Source organism: Ixodes scapularis, unplaced genomic scaffold (genome assembly GCF_016920785.2).
Source record: "Ixodes scapularis isolate PalLabHiFi unplaced genomic scaffold, ASM1692078v2 PGA_scaffold4__175_contigs__length_147842914, whole genome shotgun sequence".
Classification (NCBI taxonomy): Eukaryota; Metazoa; Arthropoda; class Arachnida; order Ixodida; family Ixodidae; genus Ixodes; species Ixodes scapularis.
In genome coordinates, this window is record NW_024609879.1 from 84810929 (window position 1) to 84836900 (window position 25972).

Consider the following 25972-nt stretch of genomic DNA (forward strand, 5'->3'; position numbering starts at 1 on the left):
ACAGACCATTGATTGAAATTATGAGCATCATATAAATTTGACAAAAATATGTATATATGTTTATAGACCTCCTCAGTATGAGAAGGTATTCAAGCTACATGGTCGTCAGACCGACAGCCTCAAAAACGGTGCTCTGTCCCTTCCAAAAATAAGCTGCAGCACAGCGAAGGCATGCCAGGAGATTACCATACATGAGATTTGCTCTTGCCAATGAACCCTTGATTAACCCTCTTCTCTTTTGTTCTACACTCAAGAACAATTATGGTGGAAATAACGCCACCAAAGTAACGGTCACTTACTTTTACAGAAGGCTAATTTTAATTGTAATTACTTATAATTTAGCCTCGATTAATTTCCAATGTAATCCCTTACTCTTTTTAGTAACGTGTACAAGCCTGCTTGCACGTTTTTCTAGTGGTTCTAGTGACCGGCCATACCAAAATGTCGTGTTTCGTTTTCGATTATTTTCCTCTTCACGATCATTTTTATTTTGTTGAACTTGACATATTTATTCTGCTGATTTGCCTCCTCATATTGCTCCAGTTTTTTTTTTTTGCATTATGTTCATATTAAAAAGAAAGTTACGAGTAGATAAACTAATGCGTTACCGTATTTTGTAACGAAATTACATTACAGAATATTGCCGCAAATAAGTACCGTGACAGTTACAACATTTCTTTAAAAAAGTAACGGATTACTTCTCAGGAGTGGTCTCAGCGTAAGGGTAAAGAGAGTAGAGACAGTAGGTTTTGCAGTATTTGTGAAATCAAATATACACGCTATCTTCCGGAAAGGTCACTTATAGCATTGTCAGATTTAATTTACCCTCGTGATAAAAGAATGATGAGTAAAAAAAATAGGAAATATACGTGAGCCCTGTAAGGGTGCCGGGTCTAACCGATATATAGCGCCACTAAGTTTGTTGCCTAAGAAAAATGGGCGAATACCATAGAGACAGGCTACTTTCCTGTTATTTATGAAAAGTGTTCGGTTCTATTTATTGTTAAAATAAATTTTGCCTTTTAAACAATCCCACTGACATTATTATGTGTTTTTAAAAGATTCCCGCGAAAAAGTTTGGTCGAATTCAGATGAAAGCACTCATTTAAATAATAAATTATTCAGTAACTTCTACGGCCGCTCCAGTCATGAAGCTACTCTTCGGGCTGCACATGAACGCAATCGTCTCGGATATTTCTTCGGGACGGGCCTTGCGCTTCAAGGCGGTTTGATCTATTAAAACAGCCAACATGTTCGCAGGCACTTTTTCGAGTAAAGGCGTATCGACGGGGCCCGGTAGGATGGCATTGACACGGATTCCCTTGGTCGCCACCTCGAGTGCCACTGCCTTGGTCAGAGAGATGACACCGCCCTTGGAAGCCGAGTAGGCCGAGAGCCCTGGAAAACCCCCCGTTCTCGCAGCGATACTCGCGATGTTTACGATGGCGCCGTCCTTGACGCTCTTGGTCAGCATCGACGTCACCGAAGCTCGATTCACGAGGAACGTTCCCTACGTGTGAAAGACGTCAACTATAGATCACTTCACAAATTGAGCGCCATCTGCACACGGTTTCACCTTATGTTGTAGCGCAACGAAGGCTAGAAGCATGAGCTCATAGCGTTGGCAACTGCCCTTAATGCACGTGATCTTTTGCCTCCGAGATGTGCCCTAGAGCAAGGAGCTCGCGCTTGTAGACTTTCCTGCAGTACATCATAAGGTGAAACAGAGGATAGTGCATGGTTAAAATAGGTCTGAATTATACGCAGCTTGTATGGGACGCCATTCGTGGCCATACACAGTATCTTATGCGCCGCAAGCGTTTGGTTTGCCACGATAGTTTCACACCGCAGATGTAGTTTGAAGGAACCAGTAAGTAGAAATAACCGTCAGTACCCAGCAACGGCGACACTTGCAAGATTTGAATTGCATGCTAAAGACGGCTTAATTCGTATAGTGCCTCTTCGTCCAGGTCAGAAGAACGAACATTGCGGTGTTTTCCCTTCACAGTTATTGCTTGATTTATTTTAGTTTCGATGGTATCCAGAAACTACTACTCTCAATGAGGCGCTTAGTTGAGTAAAGGCCTGTTCACACAAGCAACGGAGCGCTACAAGCATAGCGCTGACCTCGCGCTAAGCGCGTGCTGATGCGAGCGTTCATCAGCTTTGTGTCGCACCGTCCAAACTGTTGCTCATGGCAGACGATAAGTAGCTGACGACACGTGAGGAGCGCTACATCAGCGCTTCGCTGCATGTGAGAACCGGCCTTAAACCTCTCGATGAAATTCACCCCATATGTGCTGCCATGAGCTGTCAAAGGCGTGCCGAAACCGAGCATTCCAAGTCTAGTATACTGTATCTTAATTCAATGTTTATTTGATGAGTAAAAGAGTTTGGTCTCATATCGGTGAGACCGGCAACTTCAAATCAAGTAATGTGCTGTATGAATGATCTATAACATCCAGTTATAAAATCAGAACACCATGAATAATACTCTCAGTTACCATACACGCACAAAAAAATTACACGGTGAGAGAAGCTATTACGCAGTAAATACACATGTACATACGTACAATAAATTACTGTAACACCCCAGTAATAAAATTACAATAAAAACGCAGTTATCTTTAAGGGCGCGTCGTACGTATTCTGACCCTTCGAATAATACCTAATATTTCTGAACTATCTTTGTGTCAGTGAAAAAATTACGTAGTAAAGTTGATGCCCTCTTCTGTTTTTTAAGTTCGGCCAAGGACCTAAAACTTTGGCCGAAGAAAAAGAGCGATGGTCGAGTATACTTAGTCCCACTCGTAATCGAGTTAGCCACTGGTCGTATCTTGTACAGTCCATTATTATGTGCTCGACGTCTTCCACGGGATGGCCACACGTGCAGCTCGGTGTTTCCACCTGTTGAATTCGGCAAAGAAATCTGCCGCTGTATGCGACATTTAGTCGTAAGCGATGAATTAATGTTTCAATATGTCCGCTCAAGTAATTATGGACTGGACACCGAGGGTCTGGGTCAAATAAAAGGAGTAGGTTCTGTTCCGAGAAGCTCTTGAGCCACGTGTCAGGAGATATCTTGTTTCTTAGACAACGAATGTACCGCTTAGCATCGCTTTTTGTAAATATGTGTAAGCTGGACGTTGTTGCTCGTATATACATCCGTGGCCAGTTGGTCAGCTTGGGTGTTTCATGAAAGACCGCTATGTCCAGGAACCCATTGAAGGTGTACCGTATGTCCAAATCCTATTGCTTTCCCAAGTTCTTCACAAGTTCGGTACACCAGAGACATAGTTTCGTTGCGAGTATTCAGGGTCTTAATGAATCGGAGTGCTGGCTTGGAGTCGGTACATATAACGTAGGAATTCGCTGTCGAGCTAGCTTTGATGTACATTGCAGCCGCGAGTAAAGCGTGCAATTCTGCGTTAGTTAAAGAAGTATGATGTGACAACCAAAAGGATGACCAATGGTTGAAATGGGGTACTAGAAATGCTGATGTTGATCCTTCATCCTTGGTTGACCCGTTGGTGTACACTTAGATGTTGTCGCCGTATTTTTGCTGTAGATGTGCAAAAGTCAATGTCCTTGCAACGTGTGAACTGACCGATGCTTTTGTTTCTGGAATGTTCATGTTGACGTCTAGTAATGGAAGCGTCCATGGTGGCTTATGAATGTCCTGAAGCCAGTGTGTTTGTTCAGCGATTAACAGGTGCATATAATTCAATGTTCGAAGAAAGTTCGTCCCTTTGCGAGAAAGAATTTCATAAAAGGGGCCGCGCAGAAAGTCTAAAAAGATTACGACATACTTCCTGGATTCTTAGGATAGTTACTAGTGGTTCTTTGGCAGTAGCGAGTACAAGCGCACTGCATGTTGCTCGCGGAAGACCTAAGCATACTCTTAGACTTCTTGCAAGTATAAAAGTAAGGCGAGCTTCTGATGTGTTGGAAAGCCGCTGTAACACAGGTATAGAATAGGCAATCGCTTGTCGCACTACCGCCGTGTGGAATGAGAGCATTGAATCGATTGAGGCTCCCCATTTTGCACCCGCGATGCATCGAAAGACATTAATTACACTATTATTTCTCGTAAGTTGTGATAGAGTGCAGGCAAGTTGGTAATTAATCGACATATTGTAAACCCTGAGATGGGGAACGATAAAAAAAAAATAAAAACGGACGAACACAACAAAATCTCAAGAGATTTTGTTGTGTTCGTCCGTTTTTATTTTTTATCGTTCCCCATCTCAGGGTTTACAAGATGTCGATTATTTCTCCCCTCCAGCATATTTATATGTTTGGACCATGTCAGGGATTGGTCGAGTAGGACTCCAAGAAATTTGTATAAGTGAACTCGGTGAATTGGGTCTCCATTTACATTAAGTTCAAAACCGGGAAGCTTTTTTCTGGCAAATGGTATAAATGCCGATTTCGTGGCAGATAGCTCCATTCCTCGTTCTCTTAAAAAATTGTTTGTCGTGTATAAGGCTATCTGTAACTGATTCTTTAAAATATCTGGGGACGAGCCAGAGATCCAGATGCAAATATCGGCAGCATATATAGATATTCGTAAAGGCGGCTGTATTTTCTGCGGTAACTGCGCCATTACGACATTCAAAAGAGTAGGGCTCAACACGCTACCTTGAGGTACTCCATGGTGCAGTTTATGATGCTTGCTGTCTGCATCATTTGCACACACTACGATGTTCCTGCATCGAAGAAACTGTTGTATCCAACGAAGCATGCGTCCATGTACAGCAAGAACCACAAGTCCTTCAAGACCATGAGCGTGACTGACCGTATAAAATGCTCGGCGAATATCTAGGAACACTGCCAGACTAATGCTTCCGTTACCCCGTTCATATATTACACAGGTGGTGAGGTCTAAGATGTCATCCATTGTGCATTTACGTGCACGAAATACTGCAATTTCTTTGGGAAACGCTTTACTAGTTTCCAACCACCACTGTAAGCTGTTATGTAAGATCTTCTCGAGCGGCTTTCCGACGCAACTGGTTAAACTTACAGGGCGGAATATATCCAGGCTCGTTGGGTGATTTCCCAGGTTTTAAGAGCGGAACTATTTTAGCTAGCTTTCACGATTCCGGTATTGTCTCTGTTTTCCAAACTTCATTGTGTTTAGAAAATTTTATTTACAACAGTGGTGTCATGCCCATAACAAAACCAAAACCCGAGAACGCGATATGTACAGTATATAGTCTTTCAAGCTATAGTCGGTTGCAAGCTAAGAAAAAACCGGAAATGCCTCTCAGAGGAAAATGTAATCCTACGCTGAGAAACGCCAGCCAATCGTTTTCATGACGTCACGATTCCGTGCACCAATCGCGATACTTTTGAAAAAAAAAAAAAAGCTCAACATGGCTGCTGGCCTTAGCAACGCGACGCTAGTTTCTCGTGACAATTATTCTGCTTTTTTGCGCCATGTTTTACGTGCCCGAGGTTACGCCACGAAATCTTAATGATATCAGCTTGCGTTTGCAGCAGTTTTTGCGCGACAACGTGAGAATCCGGCGACGCTATCGCCAACGAAAATTTCAAAGCAGGCGCGAGGCTTAGCACTGCTGAGAGGTGAGAAGCTACGCCGGACGTCGTCTGCTTCGCTTTGGTGCCGCCGGTAAGGCTGCACCAGGCTGTTTCGTCCAAGAAGAATCAGGGGAATCGCTTTCCGATGTCACCTCAGTGGGATCCATGACGGAAGACAAAGAGAGCGGGGCGCGGTGGTGGTGTCGATGACTTGGGAGGGTGCCGATTTGTCAAAACCCAAAAAGTATAATTATTTTTGTTTTCTATTCATCCAACAAAATAAAGGCACACATTTCGTGCGCAAAGCCCACTAAAATAAGTAAATCCCTAAATATTTATTATTTGCAGGAACTATAAGTGCTTCGCTTTCCCTCAACCGAAGGCGCTGGAAGACGGTAAGTTAGACAGTATCTTGGACAGAAAATGAATTGGGAAGACAGTACATTGGACATGACTTTCTTTCTTTACTAAACAGCTATTTCGTTGACAAAAACATATTCCAACTCATTTAAATGTCCTGAATGAATTAAATAAATATTGTAGTAGTTCAAGACACGTTTCCTGGAGGAAGAAAAAGCAACGTTGCTAGCGAAATACTTTCTCGACGGCGGAAGCACTTCAGATGGGCGCAATGCGCTTGTGGGTGGAGCTAGAAGATTGTTCTCAGGTTGCATCCGACTATAGCCAACCCCGTGCCTAAGGCGCGGGCACGCACCCACCGCTCGGCAAAGCGCCCGTCCGCGCGATCACTCGCGCAAAGAGGCCCCCCAACCGGTACCGCGCTCGCACGTCCCGACCCTGCGACGCCTCAAAGAGAGGGCCGCATCGTCGTCCCGTTCCCCCTTTCTCCGCCTAAAGCGGTCTAGATATGATCAACATATTGAAAACGGAGTTCAATGCGAGAGTTGTGCACGTGTAGGTATCGGCAGGACCAGCGCCGCAGGAACTCCTGTTCTCCGAGGAGGAACAGTTGCGCCTCGAGGTGGGACACGAGCTCCCGCCGTAGCCTGAACAGAAGAAGCGGCCAGAGCGCGAGCAGCCTCCGTCCCTGTCCCACGGCGCAGCACCGGTTTCGCCACAGGACGTACTCGCTCGCGGCGAGCAGAAGGCACGCGAAGAGCCCCGAAGGACATCGTCCGCGCAGGAGGTAAAGTGCCACGCCCAGTCCCCGAAAGCTAGAGCGAACGACCCGCCAGAACGGGCGCGTCACCACACACTCCGACACAACGTGCACGTTCGTCTCTCGGTCGTCGCAGTTCGGGCACTGATCGGTGCGACACACGCCCCACCGAAGTAGCCGGTCTCGTGTGGGAAGCACTCCCCAGCCTCGCTGCCACTTGAGGTCTCGAAGGTGTCCTGGAAGGTTGGAGGATGTGAGGCGGACCCATCAATTTCGAGAAGAGTGCTGGTGGCATCGGGGCCGAGATTTGGTAGTGCATCGTAAGTGTTCTTATCGAGACCAAGAGGTGTAGACTTGCGGGTGTTGTGAAGCGCACAATAAATTTCACGTATGTTGATTTCATGATCTAGCTTTGCATGCACTAGATGCCTCTCGTTCTCGAAGGTACGAGTAGCTTGCGTCTTGAAAGTTTGGTATTAAGAAGTTGTTACCACATCGCTTTGTTGTGATAAAAGAGCGCAAAATTCATCTCCGATTGTCACTTCCTATATGCCCCCCAGAAGGGCTAGCGCGCGGAAAGGTAGAGAACGAAGTATTTTCTAAACTATTGGAATCGGTGTGAAAGGGGTCAGATTACCGCTGAACTTCCGCTGCTGAATGTAACCAGTCGGATCCAGCGAGACGCAGCACTCTGGAACCGCACGGTGATGGATGGATCCGATCCATTCCCCTTGGTTCCACTCCCACCTAGTGGGCGCTCAAATCCCTGACTGGAGGAGGTGGGGGTGGGGGGATATTTCCGCGGTCGGTCTCTTGCAAGTTACGAGTTAGGGACAGGATCATCTGCTACACATGCGCTGCAAGCGGGCGTTCTCCGCACGCTCCTCGCTTTGTCTTTTGCAGTCGGCGGCAACGCTCCCCCCCCCCGAGAGTTTAGGTTCTTCGCTCTCGTCGGACTGTTGGCCGGCGCTCGCCCGGCGGCGACGTTCGCGTTGCGGGAGCAGGTATACTGACGCGCCCATCGTTTTTCCCTGAATGGATACCCACTGACCTCGACTTTGGATCTTCATATAATATGAAGCTGATGACCCATTGCACTTTGGCTCGGCATCTGGATGCGCTTGGCGCTGGCGTGCTTGGTGATAATACTTCGACAACTCGGATACCGCTTGCCCGCCGGAACTTCTCGATGCGCACAACAGCTGGATACTTTGCTTGTGCGTGCCGTGTGTGTGATCTGTGCACCGTGTCTGGTGACGACGCCTGGACGACCGTGTGCGCCTCCGGAATTCCCGCTGCGCTCATCACTGGACTCTACAAAAGTATTCCGCGCGATGCCCTTAGCCGTGACAAGCGAGAGATTGTCGCGATTTCAGACCCAGGCTCTTCCGCCTGGGTCTGAAATTGCGACGATCTTGCTTGTAACTGCTAAGGGCATCGCACGAAATACTTTTGTAGGGTCCAGTGGTGAGTGCAGCGGGAATTCCGGCGGCGCACAACCTGCGTCTAAAATTGGGGCACCAGTTTGTAACCCGTCTGGAACTGCGCGGTTCCAGGCTGGATACAAGCGTGAGACGCCAGCGAAAAGCTGGCGTCTTACGCTTGAAATGTTAGATTCACCCTATATGCATGTCACTGATTTTATCGAGCGCCTCGGGCATGAAACCAAGACTTCGATAAGGGCTGTCCACTTAAATGTAAGGTCATTCAAAAACAAGATAATTGATCTTGAATGCCTCTTTAGCCAGTTCGAAATTCCTTTCAATGCCATTCTCTTAACAGAAACATGGTATACTAGTTAGTGAAAATGACGCCTTTAAATTGCCATCCTATGAGAGTTATTGCCTGAATCGTACTTCCAGTCGAGGGGGAGGCGTGTGTGCCCTAATTGAAAAAAAAATATGAAATGTGAGCTGTTATCTAACTTTTGCGTTGTCACCAAAGATTACGAAGTGTTATCTGTAGTAACAAAAGATACACTTATTTCGGTAATTTATCGACCGCCCGACGGCAATATTCAACGTTTCTTTGAGTTTTTTTAAATGCTCTTAGGATTCAGTACAGATAGGGGCTTTCGTTTACTGATTGGAGGTGACTTTAATATTAATATGCATGTAGATACGCCATCTAAGAACGATTTTGACAGTCTGCTCACTGCTTATGGCTCTTTCAATGTGATAACTAGATCTACGAGAATTACAGTGCATACCGAAACCTTACTTGATCTTTCTGTTACAAACGTTGACAGCAGTAGTGTGATATCTGCGATATTGAATTATCGTATAAGTGACCACTTACCCATGGTAATTCGTATAAAAAACGAGCATGTTAGCCAGAGAAAAAGTGTCAATTATTTCAAAGACATTACCCCTGCCCGCCTAGAAAGTTTTCGTCAGAGTATTGAAGGCGAAAACTGGTCTGATGTTCTCAGTGATACAGATCCCGACAATGCGTATTATACATTTTTGGACAGGTTTAAAGTTGCATATGCAAGCAGTCTTCCCTATAGGGCCTTTAAAACATCAAAGAGAATTCGAAAACCTTGGATTAACAAAAATCATTTGTCTAAAATTAGCACAAAAAATCGCCTCTTTCAAAAGTTTAATAAAACAAGAGATCAAGAGGATCTAAAAGAATTTAAAATTTATCGCAACCAACTGACTAAGGAACTCCAAAAAGCCAAGGCTACCTATTATCAAAACAGCTCAAACTCGTCAAGCCAACGCACAGACATTATCTGGAAAAAAGTTAGTTCAGTTTTGCAACGAAATCAACAGCATGATACTATAGAAAATTTTATTATTGAACGCAAGGAGCTTGTAGGAACTGCATTGGCAAATGCGTTTAACCACCATTTTGTAAACTTAAATACCCACCCGTATAGTACCCGTAGTACGTATAGCCTGTGTTTATATTAAAAAATGTACCGAGAACACTATTTTTTTAGAACCCGTTACTGAGACTGAGTTATTTTCGGTGTTTATGAATTTAAACAATACTTCGTGCAGAGACGCAGACGATATTCAAGTAAAACCAGTTAAATACATTCTAGACCTAATAGCACCTTGCATTACACATATATTTAACTTATGTATATCTATCGGTATATTTCCTGCACGCATGCAGATTGCCAAGATATCTGTATTGCACAAGAAAGGTGACAAGAATTATCTAAATAAATATAGACCAGTTTCAATTCTTCCTGTGTTTTCCAAGGGGCTTGAAAAACTTATCCATAGCCGTCTGGCTAAATACTTTGAAAAATACAATATGATTACACAATCCCAATTTAGCTTTCAGAAAAATTAATCAACAAAACTGCCACTACTCGAGGAAAAGGAATTTATTCTGCGCAGTCTTGAAAACAGAAAGTTAGTACTGGGAATTTTTACCGATTTTACTAAAGCGTTTGACTATTTAAACCATGAATTACTACTAAAAAAACTTCAGTATTATGGAATTCGCGGTCAACCATTACGCCTTTTTTAGTCATATCTTGGTTATCAGAACCAGTATGTGTGCTGCAATAATTTTAATCCGACAATAAACAAAATTTTGTCAGGTGTACCTCAATGTAGCATACTAGGACCACTTCTCTTGAACATTTACGTAAATGATATTGTGAACAGTGACCCATCATCAGAATTTATTATTTATGCAGACGACACGACCATACTTTTAGCTGATGATAGAGCAGATGAGCTTGTGTCGAGAGCTAACATCCTGTTAGATAAAATTACTACATGGACCAAGAGAAATGCTTTACGAAATAATACCAATAAAACGAAGGCAATGTTGTTCCGTCCCAAAAATAAAACTGTCCCTTCCATAGGCTCTCTATTTCTAAATTCTGAGCGGATTGATTGGGTCGAGTCTTTCAAGACCCTTGGAGTTGTGTTTTCAAATAATATGTCATGGGATAGCATATTGAATATATAAGTAAAAAGTTATCGCAGGTGGTTAGCTCATTACATCGGAATCGGTATATACTTCCGACATCAGTAAAAATACTATTGTATAAATCATTGTTTTTTTCTCAACTAAATTATTGTCACCTAGCATAGGTACAACTACAGCAACCAATCTTTATAAAATAGATATGCTTCAGAAAAGAATAGTACGCATAATTGCTAATGTACAGTCTCCGGCGATATGAAAGACCCACTGGGAGCGCGTGGCCGAGGTGGTGGCTGGCGGGGGCGTTGCGAGCGCTCCTGGCAGTTCCATTCCGCTTCGAGGGGAGGACGCTCACTCGGGACTCGGCACAAACTGATAAGCGCGTTTCGCTTTAGCTGAGCCCGAGTGAGCGTCCTCCCCTCGAAGCAGAATGGAATTGCCCGGAGCGCTCGCAGCGCCCCCGCCAGCCACCGCCTCGGCCACGCGCTCCCAGTGGGTCTTTCATGTTGCCGGAGAGTGTACCTTTTAATTCGCACACTGAAAACCTGTTCAGAATGTATAATATAGTATTAATTCACAAAATGTATAATTATAGACTCGCAGTAAAGTTTAGAAATGAATTGCTTACTGCTAATACTTACTTAACCCAATTTTCACATTTAAGAGAACATACACTCCATTATCGCCTTCGAAACCCTGAGCGCTGGAGCGTACCTACCTGCCGATTGAACATCGGCAAGGAAATGTTATCATTCAGGCTACCTAAACTGATAAACATTTTTTGTTCCAATATCATTTTTCCAGAGAATCTATCAATGAATGAAATACGTTGACTAATCTACGATTTTTGTTATGGCTGATTTTATTTTCAACACTCGTTGTCATTGGTTACGTAGTAATGAAATTGTTCTTTTTTTCTTCTGTGATTTGTGCTTGATTGATTTGTGTATGTGATGTGAATGTGTGCTTCTTTTCCCTTTGATTTTGTTCATATTGTGCATTAAGTGCGCGAGTGTTAGTTTTTATGTTTTTGTAGTTATTTTAAAGAGTCGCCGCTGTCGAATGTAACGGGGGCCGAGGGCTCGTCAAGCCGTTTAAACACGGCTTTTTTTCTCGGCCTCCGCCATTTTTTCAAATGGAAAATAAAGTATTATTATATACAAACTGGTGCCCCAATTTTGGGTCCAGGCAGAACCGGCATTTATCATTCCGGCCTGTATCTGTCATTTTCGTACGGGTCAGCTGTAGATGAACAATTTAGCCAGCCACTGGCCAAGAAACTCCTTTGTTGCGGTGTAATTTCAAGGACAAAAGCGAAAGTTTTCATTCAGTCTCTCCTTCGCAAAGTTTGATGACGTAGCTGGGTGGTCGTGGTACCGCCTAGTGACGATGTTTGAATGCGACGTACAGGTTGGGCCCGAGCATTACGTGGGCTCTCGGTTCGAGCTCGTGATAATCGATAGCTCGAGAAGCATTCGGGTAGTTGCAAGAAAATTGGGTTATGGGGATATTTATACAGCGTGTAATTGGTCATCCATTAAAGTTGCGACGAGTCACACGCTGATAGCTTAACCATAACAATGTCTGGGACTTGGCGCGTGTCCTGTGCTTTGCCAACCCCAGCGCGTGGCTATGATCAACATTGGCGGCATATAATCGGCTCCAGACCACGTGGCCGCATGTTCTGGCTGCGAGTTGAGGAGTACTGAACGCTGCTGGATTTTGTTGAACTTGTTTCTGCGTCGTTGTTTGCTTGGCGAGAATAACGAACGCGTGTTTCATTGGTCATAAACGCCAGGGATCCATTCTAAGCAGTATTTGCGCAAAGTACAAAAATTGTTATATCGCTCCTCTAAACCCAGGGTCCATACGTTCTTCAACACGAGCTTTCGCTAAACGTTTTCCGCGCTGCGGTGCCGTCAGCGCACTCGGCCATTGATTTCCTTAATCGGTTTTAGCTAGAATTCCGTGTTTTTGGAGTTTATTTTTCGTCAAATTCGGAGGGTGTTTTTTGCAGTTAATTTTTTTCTGTAAGTTTGTAGCTTATAGGAGTATATTTTTGTTTGATCCCAAAATCTTCGAAATTCGGAGCTTAATTTCGCAGTGTTTCCTATGAAAAATAAATAAATAATATCCGTGTGTAAACTTTTGCTAGATAAACAAAAAAAAATAAAGTGGGCTTATATCATTTAATAATTCTTCAGGTGGATTTGGTTTTAGTGCCATTGCCATTGGCAATCCTAATTTGTCCCACGGCAAAAGTTGCACACGTGTGTGGCTTCGATTAAAGTCGATACCTTAAAAATAAACTCCTGGAGGTAGTCGCTGGGAAGCACGTATTCATCCCATCCAATTCCATGCTACCCCGCGGCAGCGCGAGGTGGTGTAATACAGGATGCAATAGGGAAGTTTAAACTGCCCCTTTTCCCAATTTTATGCAACCTCTATTGTCCATAGCTTTCACTGTCTAATCCAATACAGAGGCTTTTTTCGGGACCCGAAAGTACAATTGCATGTCGTTCTGTACGTTGACGAGATGAGCGGTAAGATCCCTTTTGTCAATGATCCGAGATTTCAAAAATAACTGTGGTAGCATTTTACCGGGACCATTGACCCTGTGCGCTGATCAAACCTAATTGTAAAATACAATATTTATTTACTTTTTTTCTTCTTTTTTTTTTTGGGGGGGGGGGGGGGGGAGGGAGACGAAAACATAACTTATCTGAATAACGGGAAGTTTTTAAGCCACAATCTTCACATCAAAAATGGAAGGTTTTGAGCAATAGCGTTGTGATGATGATGCTAGCGGCGCCATGCATCAGTGGCGCGAGAATAAAGACAAGAAGTGTCTGGTATCTCGAGCTGCCTGCACACGCACGCTGAGAACGATGGTGTTCATTTCTTCCTGTCCCCCGATTTACTCGGGAAAGCTTATAACAAATTGGCGACGAGGGTAAAACCTGTAATATCTCCTTACGGCAATCATTAGCCGTGTTCAGCTCCACCATGCCGAAGTACGGGACCCTGGAAGTCTTTGACGGGGAACCAGTGGACTGGTTAGAGCACATGGAACGCACCGCGCTGTTCTTCGAGGCCAACTGCATTCCTACTGCAAAAAGAAGGTCAGTTTTTCTGACGTCCTGTGGGGCTAAAACGTACTCCATTCTGCGGAGCATTCTGACCCCAAGGCTCCTAACGAAGTGAGCATAGAGGAGATTTTTGGCGCTCTCAGCAACCACTTCACCCCAAAACCCTCTGTGGTAGTCACCCGTTTCAAGTTCAACAGCCGATGTCGACACACGGGAGAATCGGTGAGCGACTATGTTGCCGCACTCAAGAAACTAACCGAGCACTGCGAGTACGGAACATTCCTGAATGACATGCTTCGCGACAGACTTGTCTGCGGCATCAATGACTCCACAATGCAGACACGGTTGCTTGAAGAGCCCAATCTCACGTTCGAGTCTGCGATACAGCTTCTACTAGTGATGGAAACTGCGAAGAACGATTCAAACTTGCTAATGAAACAAGGAAAATGTCAAGTGGCGTCCGAAGCTATCAACGTGGCCAAAGAAGCGTCATCGAAAATCATCACTTGCTATCGTTGTGGAGGGCCTCATTATGCGTCTGTGTGCAAGCACTCGAAAACAAAGTGCAACGCATGCCAGTGTGTGCAAATCAAAGAAGCTGAAATCCTCCATATTATCACCTCCATATGTTACTACTTTGGAAGTGGCGGGGAAACCACTTCGGCTAGAACTGGACACCGGAGCCAGCGTCTCCATCATCGGGCAAAGAACTTTCGTAGAAGAATTTCCAGAGCTTCAATGTGAACCTTCGGATGCCATCCTAAGAAGCTATCGCGGTGACCTTTCTAAGGTCCAGGGAAAGTTTGTCGTACCTGTTGGATTTCTAAACAAAGAAGCAACGCTTCCTTTGTATGTCGCACGTGACCAGACTCCTACACTCCTTGGAAGAGATTGGATCAACGCCCTTGGAATACGTTTGGCCGATGTGAAAGAAGTTACCGCTGCATCCAGCATGGAAGCAATTCTGAAAAATCACAAAGAAGTTTTTTTCCGACGGACTAGGTACGCTGAAAGGCGTGAAAGCTAAGATCACCATCCAAGAGGGAGCGCGGCCCAAGTTCTTCAAGCCTCGCACGATTCCGTTTGCGTTACAGGACAAGGTTGCTCAAGAACTGCAACGACTTCAGCGCGATGGAATTATCTGTCCTGTGAGAACATCCGAATGGGCAGCACCAATCGTGCCTGTTCTAAAGCATGACGGCCGAGTGCGGATCTGCGGTGATTTCAAGGTTAATATAAATCCTGCAACCATTCTCGAGAAGTACCCGGTACCCAGATTGGAAGATCTGTGGGCCAAACTTTCAGGAGGCGTCAAGTTTACCAAACTGGACCTGAAGGACGCATACCAACAGGTGGAGCTCGAGCCTGAGAGTCAGAAGATTGTCACCATCAACACTCCAAAAGGACTTTTTTAATATACCAGACTACCATTTGGAGTATCCTCGGCTCCTGCAATCTTTCAGAGAGAAATGGAAAACCTACTGCAGGATATGCAACACGTCGTCGTATACTTTGACGATATTCTCGTGACTGGACTCAATGACAAAGACCACCTAAAAAATCTTGAACAAGTGCTGCAGCGTCTAGAGGGCGCAGGTCTCAAGCTCAAGCTAGAAAAATGCACATTTATGGCCCTCGAAGTGGAATACCTTGGGCATGTGATTGAAGCTGGAGGACTGAAGCCAACGCCACGCAAGGTAGAAGCTGTCCTAAATGCGCCTCGACCAGTTGACCTCAAGCAGCTTCAAAGCTACCTTGGACTCGTCAACTATTACCGGCGTTTCCTTCCCAACTCGTCCTCAGTACTTCAACCGTTGTACCACCTGCTCGCTGCGAATACATCATGTCGATGGGGGCAACAAGAGGAGAAGTCTTTTCACAAGAGCAAAGAGCTCTTGACATCTGTAGCAGTAATTCAACACTTTGATCCTAACAAAGAGATCATCCTCAGCTGCGACGCATCTCCTTACGGACTCGGCGCTGTTCTTGCCCATCGAGATTCAAGGGGACAGGAACGTCCCATAGCCTTCGCCTCGAGAAGCCTCTTACCAGCTGAGCAAAATTACAGTCAGCTTGATAAGGAAGCCTTGGCACTCGTTTTCGGAGTGACGAAGTTTCATCAGTACCTTTGGGGTAACCAGTTTGAAGCCGTCACTGACCATAAACCTCTCCTTGGACTTCTGGGCCTTGACAAGGCCATTCCAGAGAGAGGATCACCTCGAGTCATACGTTGGGCAATTACACTAGCAGCGTACAAGTACAAGCTGGTCTACCGACCCGGCCCGAGTATAGGTAACGCCGATGCGTTGAGTCGCTTACCGTTACCAGTGGACAACTTCCAACTTCCACGGCCAGGTGATGTACTCATGTTGGAAGCGGCGTACCCTGCTGTTCTTTCCGCCGCAGTCGTTGCACAGCATACCGCGACTACCCAGTGTTGTCACGATTGAGACAAGCACTGTGGTCCGGTAGCGATCTCCCAGGAGGACCACAGTGGTCGCCTTTTCGAACAAAGCTGACAGAACTCAGCGTCCAAGAAGACTGTTTACTGTGGGGATCAAGAGTGATCATCCCACTCAGGTTACAAGAGCAAGTACTTCAATTACTGCACGAAAGCCATCCAGGAGTGGAGAAGATGAAGTCCATTGCACGAAGTCACGTCTGGTGGGATGGGCTAGACCACAGTATCACGGCAAAGCTTCAAGATTGTCGTGAATGCCAAGAACATCACCGTTCGGATTGGAAAGTACAGTCAACCCCGTGGCCTTTTCCAGAACGGCCATGGTCTCGCTTACATGCTGACTTTGGTGGTCCATTCCAAGGACGTTATTTCCTGGTATTGGTCGACGCATACTCGAAGTGGGTTGAGGTCATACCGGTATCGTCACCCTCTGCTGATGCTACGATCAAATGCCTTCGGAACATCTTTTCGACACACGGTCTGACACACGGTCTGGCCTTCGTAAGCGACAAGTACAGCGAATTCCTAAGCCGCAATGGGATCCGACGTATGCTGATTCCCCCTTACCACCCAGCATCAAATGGAGCTGCGGAACGCGTCGTGCAGACCGTGAAAGGAATGCTGAAGAAAGCGTCATCTGGAGATTTTCAGACCAAGATTGACAGGATGCTTCTGACATACAGAACTACAAAGCATTCACTAACAGGTCATAGTCCAGCTGAGCTGCTAATGGGCAGAAAGCTAAAGACAGCCCTAGACCTTCTACATCCGGACATGCGGAGTGAAGTACTCTGGAAGCAGCTGAAGCAAAAGTTACGCTGTGACCAAGGAGCACGCAAAGGCCCTCTACCTCAGCATGGTCAAAAAGTGCTTGCCCGAAATTTCAGATCAGGGCCTTCATGGCTTCCTGGGGTTGTTATACAACAATCGAGTTCATCATCTGTGCAAGTGGAACTGAAAGATGGGACTCGTTGGAACCGTCATGGTGACCATCTTCGAGAACATCATCGTCCACCTGTGACACCCTTCAGAGAGCACGGGGCAACCGACTCCTCAGCTGAACGAGACAGGTCAACCGAATCTTCCGGGAACGAAGATCATCATGGACCAACACAGCACACCATGACATAGGACCTCCTCGAACTCAGGAAGTTTCATGCCAGACGTTGCCAACCGTCCAGACTCCGAGTAGTCACGAAAAGCTACGCTCTACGAGAGTAAAAAAGCCCGTAGATCGTTACAAGCCTTAGGCCATAGTGACCCGAACTTTGACGTCTAGGTTTTGAGACAGTATTGTTGTTCCTTCGTATAAAAAGGGTAGGAGTGTGATGATGATGCTAGCGGCGCCATGCATCCGTGGCGCGAGAATAAAGACAAGAAGTGTCTGGCATCTCGAGCTGACTGCACACGCACGCTGAGAACAATGGTGTTCATTTCTTCCTATCCCCAGATTTACTCGGGAAAGCTTATAACAAGCGTAGCCTGGATTTTCTTTTTTTTTTTTTTTGGGGGGGGGGGGGGGGTCGAGGTGGCTGGGATGTTTATGATTTGTGGCGTGGAGAGGGGGAGGGGGGGGGTCAAAATACTTGTGTTTATTTAGGGTCGGCTGGCGCCAGACACATATGCTTGCCGGCATACAAACTGAGACCTCGTAGATGGAGCAAAAGGCTACTAATAATATTAACGAGGGCGAAAGTACAGATGGCAGTGCGGCCGGGTCGAGACACAGGAATATTAGTTCTGGCTTTGTCTTTCTCATCATCAAAACAGTTTTTTTTTTTCTTGGCGCAGGCGCCATCAGTCGCACTGAGCTGGATAAACTTCTCTTTTACAGCGTTTAAGAATGTCGGCATACCACAAAATCATACTAAACTCGCGTTGTCTAATCATCTAACGTCTAATTTGCTTCCTTTACGACAATACGGCCGGCGGGTTGCTCTGAGCCTCAGAGAGATGGTCGAATTGACCTTCGATATTATGCAGCGTGTTCTCCAAAAAGTTAAATAAGTTTTTTCGTTTTTATTTAACGGCAAAATACACAACGTTTAGCCAAACGTTCATTTTCCGTCCACATGTAGCACAAACGGTCTAATCCAGATGCCCAAGGTTTAGAACTAACCGTTCTTTTATTCGAAATTTAAAAGTGATTTTCTAATGCTTTCAATCCGAAAAGGGGGCTCATTCTCGGTACCTGGCGCCATTCAGCTTTCGTGTATCCGACGACCACTCGGCCGTCATTTTCCCGTTGAAATGTTTCGAAAATCGCGTATAACTTTCGAATAAAGTAACGGTTAGTTTTGAACATCTTGGGAATAAACAGCGGCAAAGAACCTTGGACAAGAGTAAAGGAACAAACACGACAGGACGGCGCTGAACTAACAACTGTTTTTTTATTACACAAAATGGGAAGGAAGAAAACAAGAAGCCTCTTAATTAGAGAGAGACCGTGAATAATCTGAGAAACAACTTCTTTGCCGGCTTTCCTGGTCATGTAAGACGAAAGTAAAATGCTGCAGTTGATTTTTTCTTAATCTTGTGATAGAATGGAATCGTATTCTTCGTCATTATCTTCGTTATCCGTGTGCTATTGCGTAGAAATTTGTAAATAGGCGTGGTAATATTCTAGTTTTTACCGGAAAGTAAATAACAAGTTTGAGTGATTATTGAAACTGCGTTGTTTTTGCTTATTTGTTTATTTAGACTAATGTTATTTCATTGCCTTTACCGCGTTTATACTAGAATCTTAACTGTATTAAGGTAGTAGTATTATTGTATACAAAATAGGTTATATTTTGTTCTTAGGCAGCTCGAGCCCATAGAGAGAAGTAAATTATAGTTGACTGTAAATAGTAAGTTTAGGACCCCTGTCACACGGAAAAGTTACTATATTTTCATTAAATGATATGGGATTTAATCAGCTCGCTGTCTGAGTGATTGTACGAGCGTCGAAAACTGATTTGTCGACATCATATTGTCATTCGATGGAAATTACATTATTTTAATTCAGTGACTGCACGCGATAACATCGGTTACATGATCGTTAGTGGCACTGGTCGAGCCATGTCCGCGTTAGCTACGTCTACCTGATTTTTAGCTGTGATCTGTTGCTGCTTCCAAGCACTGCGTGTCTCGCCCTTTTGTCGATGTATGTCTGTATAAAATATGCATTCCTACATCAATAATTGCGTGACTCAATGTTTTTGACTTAAAACAATTACATTTTTCTATAGACGTCTTATACGCATACCTCGTGCCATTTCGTACCGATTATTTAGCGGTGTAATGGCTTGCTTGTGTAATAAAGTGTTTCTTAGACCCGTTGCTATAGTGCAGTTTTCATTTTAGCCAATAAGACACGCGTATGTGACGAAAAGCGCGTTACGACGGTCGATCCACGCGCGTTGCCTTCGCTTCGACACGCGCCGCCGATGGCCTTCCTTTGCGACGTCACGAGAAGAGTGCTACGGCCTTATTTCCAGAAAATGTTGGTTGGGTTGATAAGTGAGGAGAGTAAGGAGGCAAATGAGAAAGAGGCGAGGCGTCGAGGGAGCATGGTTTGTGGAGGCTACGCGGCTGAGGTCCATGCCCTCTCTTACCCTTCTATCCTCCTTGATGGTGCTACACTCGGGTGGAGAATGAACGTTCGGTGATGCCGGCAGTTTATTGTTCTGTCCAAGGACAGCCTGGACGTTCCTTTCCGGCAAAGGCGAATAGTGTAATTCACGATGCGAAAAATGTCAAGTCGCGATGTGCACTGAGTAGCGCACGTACCATGAAGTCGCAGTGATACCGTTCATGAATCACAATATATAAATACACGGTGTTGGCTGCAGACATAATAGGGAGTTTTAGGGAAGCATTTTTTCACATCCGATATGGTGCGATGGGCCCTTTGGTACGAACTGCTCATATGCGAGTCTTCTGTGGTTGCGCATGCGCAGTTTGTACCGGAGGGCCCATCGAACCGCATCGTGTGTGCAAAAACGGTTCCCTAAAACTCTCCACTGACATAACTCTGTGCGGACACGCACCAAGCATATCTCAAGCGTGTTTGCCTTTATACACGCGTTCGCTGGGGACACGCCTGCAGACAGTAGAGAGTTTTAGGAAACCGTTTTAGCACATCCGACACGGTACGGTAGGCCGTCCCGTACCAACTGCGCATGCGCTATCTCATAAGATTCCCATATTCGCCCTGCGTACCGGAGGTCCCATCGTATACCGTATCGGATGGGAAAAAACGGTCCCGGAAAGGTCTCTAGTGTCTGAAGACCGTCTTTTGTAAGATGTATCGGAATGTGGGACCGCGGCCGGTTTTAGAGTTCACAGTCTAGAGGGCGGCTCCCCTGCGTTCAAGAAGTCAAGCACCTCCCGGAGCGAAGCGGACCACATCCTCCGTGCGCCTTTCGCGAAGCCTTCACGTTGAGCCTTCACGTTGTGCTGGGGTCGTTGACGACGAGTTTCCTGATGTTTCCAGATAATGATTCTTTCGTAATGAGCGTACGGTTGCAGTACCCGAAGTATACACTCAACGTCCTCCGGTTCATCGAAGGTGCTGCAATTCGATGCTTTGAAACGTGTGCAGAACCCCCTTGGTAATCAATCTATTCCTTCGTTTTTTTGTTTACGGTTGAGCTCATTTTTTTTAATTCGGAGTGGTCAAATGTTTAGGGATGTGCTTATCTGAATTCGATTGATCGGCAATGTGCTCAAGATGTCGAGCTAAACGTTTGTAAATCGCTGCATTACGTTGCCCGAAACAAAACTAACGATTTTCAAAATGGCGAGCGAAAGTGTTTATTCTTTCAGTTTGGAGTGGCGCCGGCCTTTCAAGAATCAGCACGGTAAATGCTGAATCTCGAGAAATGGTGACACGACGTACCTTGCAGCATCTGTATCGTTTCGTCGGAGCCTGTTCTGTTCTTATCTGTCACGACGACGGTGGCTCCCTCTCGGGCGAGTACCATGCAGACACTCCTGCCGATCCCACTCGCACCCCCGGTGACGATGGCGAGACGGCCATTGAGTTGCAGCGAACGGCACTCAGTCTGGTTGCTTGTGGAGCCTGAGTTGTTCTGATGGGCATCTGTATAGCTAAGCTCAGTCCCTGTAAGCGGGCTACATTAGTAAAACGTGTGGGAAAGGCTACACGAATATTACGACGTTACTCATGTACAGTGTGTTTGTTTTTAGGCATTACAGATTTTTCATAAGAAAGAAAGCCGTGAAAGCTATATTTATCCAACCCGTAGAAATGATCGTTATACATCATCAGGGGGAACATACTACAGGGTGTCACAAAAGAAAATTTACACGGTGTTTTTCACCGCAAAAATAAACTAGGCATCGCCGAACGCTCATTCTCGGCCCAAAGGTAGAACTAGAGGTCACAACCAGATGCCAAAGTTTCAGCCCGATCTGATAACTTAATCAAAAGTTATAAGTAATTTTCTGAAAATTTCAATCGGAAAATGGCGGCCGACGGAGTTTTCAAACACATGGGGCTCTATGGCACCAGAAACCGAACACGGGCAAAAATGGGCTCCATTTTCCTATTGAAATTTTCAGAAAATCACTTATAACTTTTGAACAAGGTATCGGATCGGGCTGAAAATTTGGCATCTGGTTGTGACCTCTAGCTCTCTATTTGGGCGGAGAATGAGCGTTCGGCGATGCCTTGTTTATTTTAGCGGTATAAAAAAAGACCGTGTAAATTTTCTTTTGTGACACCCTGTATATGGGACTAATCCTCACGTTGATTCAAATGATTAACTTAAACTTGTTCATTAAGGTTTTGATTTGAGAAAATAAACACGTTGTTGAAAACTGAAATTGCTGGGCGTCATCGAAAACCACCAGATCACTATATATCATAAAGACTTGAAGAGCGAAGCGCGGTTGTGCGCTTAACTTACCAGTCTGGCTGCAAGCGCAAGCCTAACGGTGCTAAAATGTGGGAGGAAAATTGTATCATACGTGTTTCTCTCTATTCAGTGAGTCATTTAGGCTGTGAGTTAACTAGGATGGAAAATCAAAAACAAAAGTACGGGCAGGAGTTGCGCACTGAAGTGACGCCGGTGTCATCGGCGAGAGCAGGTACCGATCTGAGAATGGTGCGAAATTTTGTCGTCACCTGGTCATAGCAACGGCTTGTTACGCTTTGACGTTGCTTCAAACCTGAAGCATTCTGTGCATTTCTGTTTTCACTTCTTATCTTAGTTTGGACATGGCGGCCTTTAGGCAGCCTAAATTTGTCACCGAACAGCACAGAGTATAGGCTATGCTTTTCTAAAATACGAGGGGCGTTCATAACTTTCGTATTATCGGCACAAAAAATTGAACAAAAAACGGAACAAAACAAGCCTCAGCTTCAGCGCGCGTCCCTCTAGTTGTCGCAGAGTATAAACATCGCATGCTATAGTAGTTTGGAACGCCGCTAGGGAGTCGAAACAAAAATGGCACCACCCGTCGGTGCCAAGCACATTCTAATTTGAAGGGAAGCAATGCCAAGGATATTCATTCCAATCTAGGAGCATTGTTCGGGGACAACGCCCTAGTTTATGACACTTTGGTTAAATTGCGCAGACGCTTCCCGTGTGGCCAAATAAGAGGAAAGCATTTCAAGGACGGCGACCAAGTGATTGATGAAGCGGACCGATTCCTGAACACTCAAAACGAGGAGTTCTATAACACTGGCCTCCGGCATGTATTGCATTGCTGGAAAAAGTGGGTAGCTTTAGGTGGCGAACATGTAGACAAGGTCTCAACTCCTACTCAAGTTTGATTGTTGAGCAGAACTGGAATAATTTTAAGAATAAAGTCGCCGTCCTCATCAATAAGTACATTCCACTGCGATCTATAACGTCTCGCCCTCAATCACCGTGGTATAACCCTTCACTGTGAAGGCTATCGAACAAGAAAAAGGGACTGTTTCGTGCCGCTAAATCTTCCAGTACCTATAACCGGTGGGAGTCTTATAACAATGCCAATGCAGTTTACAAAAATGCTATTCAAGATGCGACATACGAGTATTTTAACGTTAAGCTACCGTCTATGTTAGGCACTAACCCAAAGCAGTTTTGGAATGTTGTTGGTAAAGAAGAATTCATACTTCCACTCAAGGCCGCGAACGAAGATATCATTTCTAGTGATGAATATGCTCGCGTTTTCAATGACGTTTTTATTGAGTTTTTTCAAACTGTTATTAACACGCCTACTTGTAGATTTGACGCGAGTGATTTTTTTGCCTATGGGGCCCGTTCTTGTCGATCCTATTGGTATTGTTAAAATAATCGATAACTTAAAAATTCCTTCCTCTGTTGGCACCGAGATCATTAACTCAAAGTTCCTCAAAAACACAAAAATGTATTGCTCTTTGATATTATCTCAAAGTTTTTCCCCAGTCACTTTCACATGGAGAGTTGCCTGCTGATTGGAAGGTAGGGAAGGTGGTGCCACTCTACAAAGGAGGTGATAAATATTGTTCAGATGACTATCGACCAATTTCGCTTACTAGCATTCCATGCAAGATACTAGAACATATCATCTACTCACAACCAGTTCAATTTTTAGAAGCTAATCTTTTCTTCAGCCCGCTCAGCACGGCTTTCGTAAATCCTTCTTTACGAAACGCAACTTTTTGCCGTTCACCGATGATTTGCACCTAGCGCTTGACCGAGGGTCCCAGATAGACTGCATTTTTTTTTTTACTTTCCCAAAGCATTCGACAAAGTTTTACACAAGCTGCTGCTATTAAAACTTAACAGTCTTGACATTGACGCAAATGTCCTGTCCTGGATAACTTGTTTTCTCACTAATCGTTCCCAGTTTGCAACCGCTAACGATGAAACATCACCGCTCGCTTCCGTCAATTCTGGAGTACCACAAGGTTCTGCATTAGATACGCTATTGTTCCGTATCTACATTAACGATTTGCCAAATTCGATATCTTCTTCAATTAGTTTATTCGCTGATGATTGTGTTGTTTACAGAGAAGCTACTAACGCCTCGGATGTTTTGAATTTACAAGCTGACATTAACCATGTTTCAAAATGGTGTGGATTATGGGGGATGAAACTTAACACGACTAAATGCAAGCCGTGAGAGTATCGTGTCAAAGTAATGTTTCTCCTTCTTATTTTCTCGAAAATGTCCCCTTACCTTCTGTCTCTTTTTATAAATATTTAGGTGTGTATATAACCTCAGATATTTCCTGGCAAATGCATGTTAAATATGTCATTAATAACGCTTATCGAATGCTGTCTTATCTAAAACAAATTTTTTTACTTGCCCCTTCATCTCTGAAACTAACCCTGTACAGAACGCTTGTACGCTCTAAATTACAACATGCTTCTTCTATCTGGGACCCCGGTCATTCCAAGCTAACTAACGCCCTGGAATCAGTTCAGAATCGCTCTGCTCGTTTTATTCTAACTTTCATCGCACCGCAAGCGTGAGCTCCATGAAAACTAGACTATCGTTGCCTAACCTCACTTTACGTCGCAAAACAGCTCGCTTATGTCTCTTTCATAAGATATACCATACCAACTCATTACTTCAAAACCAACTGCTGAATCACCCGTCTTATATTTCGTCACGCATTGATCATATGTGTAAAGTAAACATTATGAAATGTAACACTAATGCACGCCGAGAGTCAGGCACATAGCCAGGATTTTGTTTCGGGGGAGGGGGGGGGGGGGGGGGGGCCGGTCATGACCAAATGCTGAATGAGGGGGAGGGGCGAGAGGAGGTCCGAGCAAAATTGAAGATTTTCGGGTTGGGGGGGGGGGGGGGTAAGGCCCCATGTTGCCCCCCCCCCCCCCCCCCCCCCCCCCCACCTCGCTACGTGCCTGCCGAAAGCCATTCATTCCGAAAACTTCAGTGGATTGGAACCACCTTCTTGCATCTATCGCAACAATTGTTCCTGACAACTTATTTAGAACTGCCCTAAATCATCTATACTGCTCAGATTGAGCTCCAAGGTGTACTACTGCCAGTGACCCGCACTCCCCTCTGCAATTCCGATGGCTTAGAGGGTATTTTAAATAAATGAATAAAGACTGCCCTGGATCAATTTAACGAAGGGCAACTTACTTCCGACACAATGCGGCAGCTAAAATAAAGTTTCGAGCGAGTTAATTGGGCTGTAGAAGATAAACTTTTATAATCCAACGCTACACTCATTCTTCGAGTGTGGACGATAGAACTGTCCATACTAAATCTCCATCTTAAAGGCCCCTACCATTTTTGGTTTTTTTTTTTGGAGAAACGGCTTTGTATATAAAAAATGCCAGATCGCGCTTACCAAGTGCCAGAATAACTGCGAAAACAATGAGGTTCTTGCCGTTCATGTTAGTTGGCGTCTATTACCTCAGTGTTGCTGAAACAATCTGACACGAAATCAGTTCTGTTCACCGGTCAATAAAGTGCCAGCTGCCACTGGTCTTTCGGTACAAGCTGGAACAAAAAGCTCCCCCGTCCACGCAACAGCGTTGTACGTAGTTGCTGATAAGTGGAAAGTACTACAGCTGTGATTTGACGCTCCGGTTACTTCTTGCTTAATTTCGGATCATCGGGAGGCAATGCACCTATACCATGTGCGGCGTACGTTGCTCTCTACAATGGCATCGAGGCGGTGAACTGGAAACAGAGATGTGCAAAACCACGAAAATAAAGAGGGTTCCGAAAACAGATCGCACTTGCAGCGCCTGCTGGCACATAGGCAGGCGCGGCTACCACAACTGCAGTGTTTTACCGAAACCAACGAAGAAATGACCGTTGCAAATCATTAAAAAAAGACCCTTTTGAAAAGTGCGCGTCATCTGGTGGTTCTTGCTCCAATTATGCGAGTCCGTCATT

General features: G+C 45.0%; 1 protein-coding gene across 1 annotated transcript; it reads right to left on the minus strand.

The window, feature by feature from the left end:
- Positions 1–1117: 1117 nt before the first annotated feature.
- On the minus strand, positions 1118–25464 carry LOC120844506 ((3R)-3-hydroxyacyl-CoA dehydrogenase-like). Its single transcript, XM_040216311.2, has 4 exons — positions 25419–25464; positions 20994–21218; positions 19883–19938; positions 1118–1510 (listed from the first exon to the last, which is right to left on the minus strand). The coding sequence occupies exons 1-4, from the start codon at positions 25462–25464 to the stop codon at positions 1118–1120; spliced, it is 720 nt and encodes a 239-aa protein (XP_040072245.2).
- Positions 25465–25972: the final 508 nt, after the last annotated feature.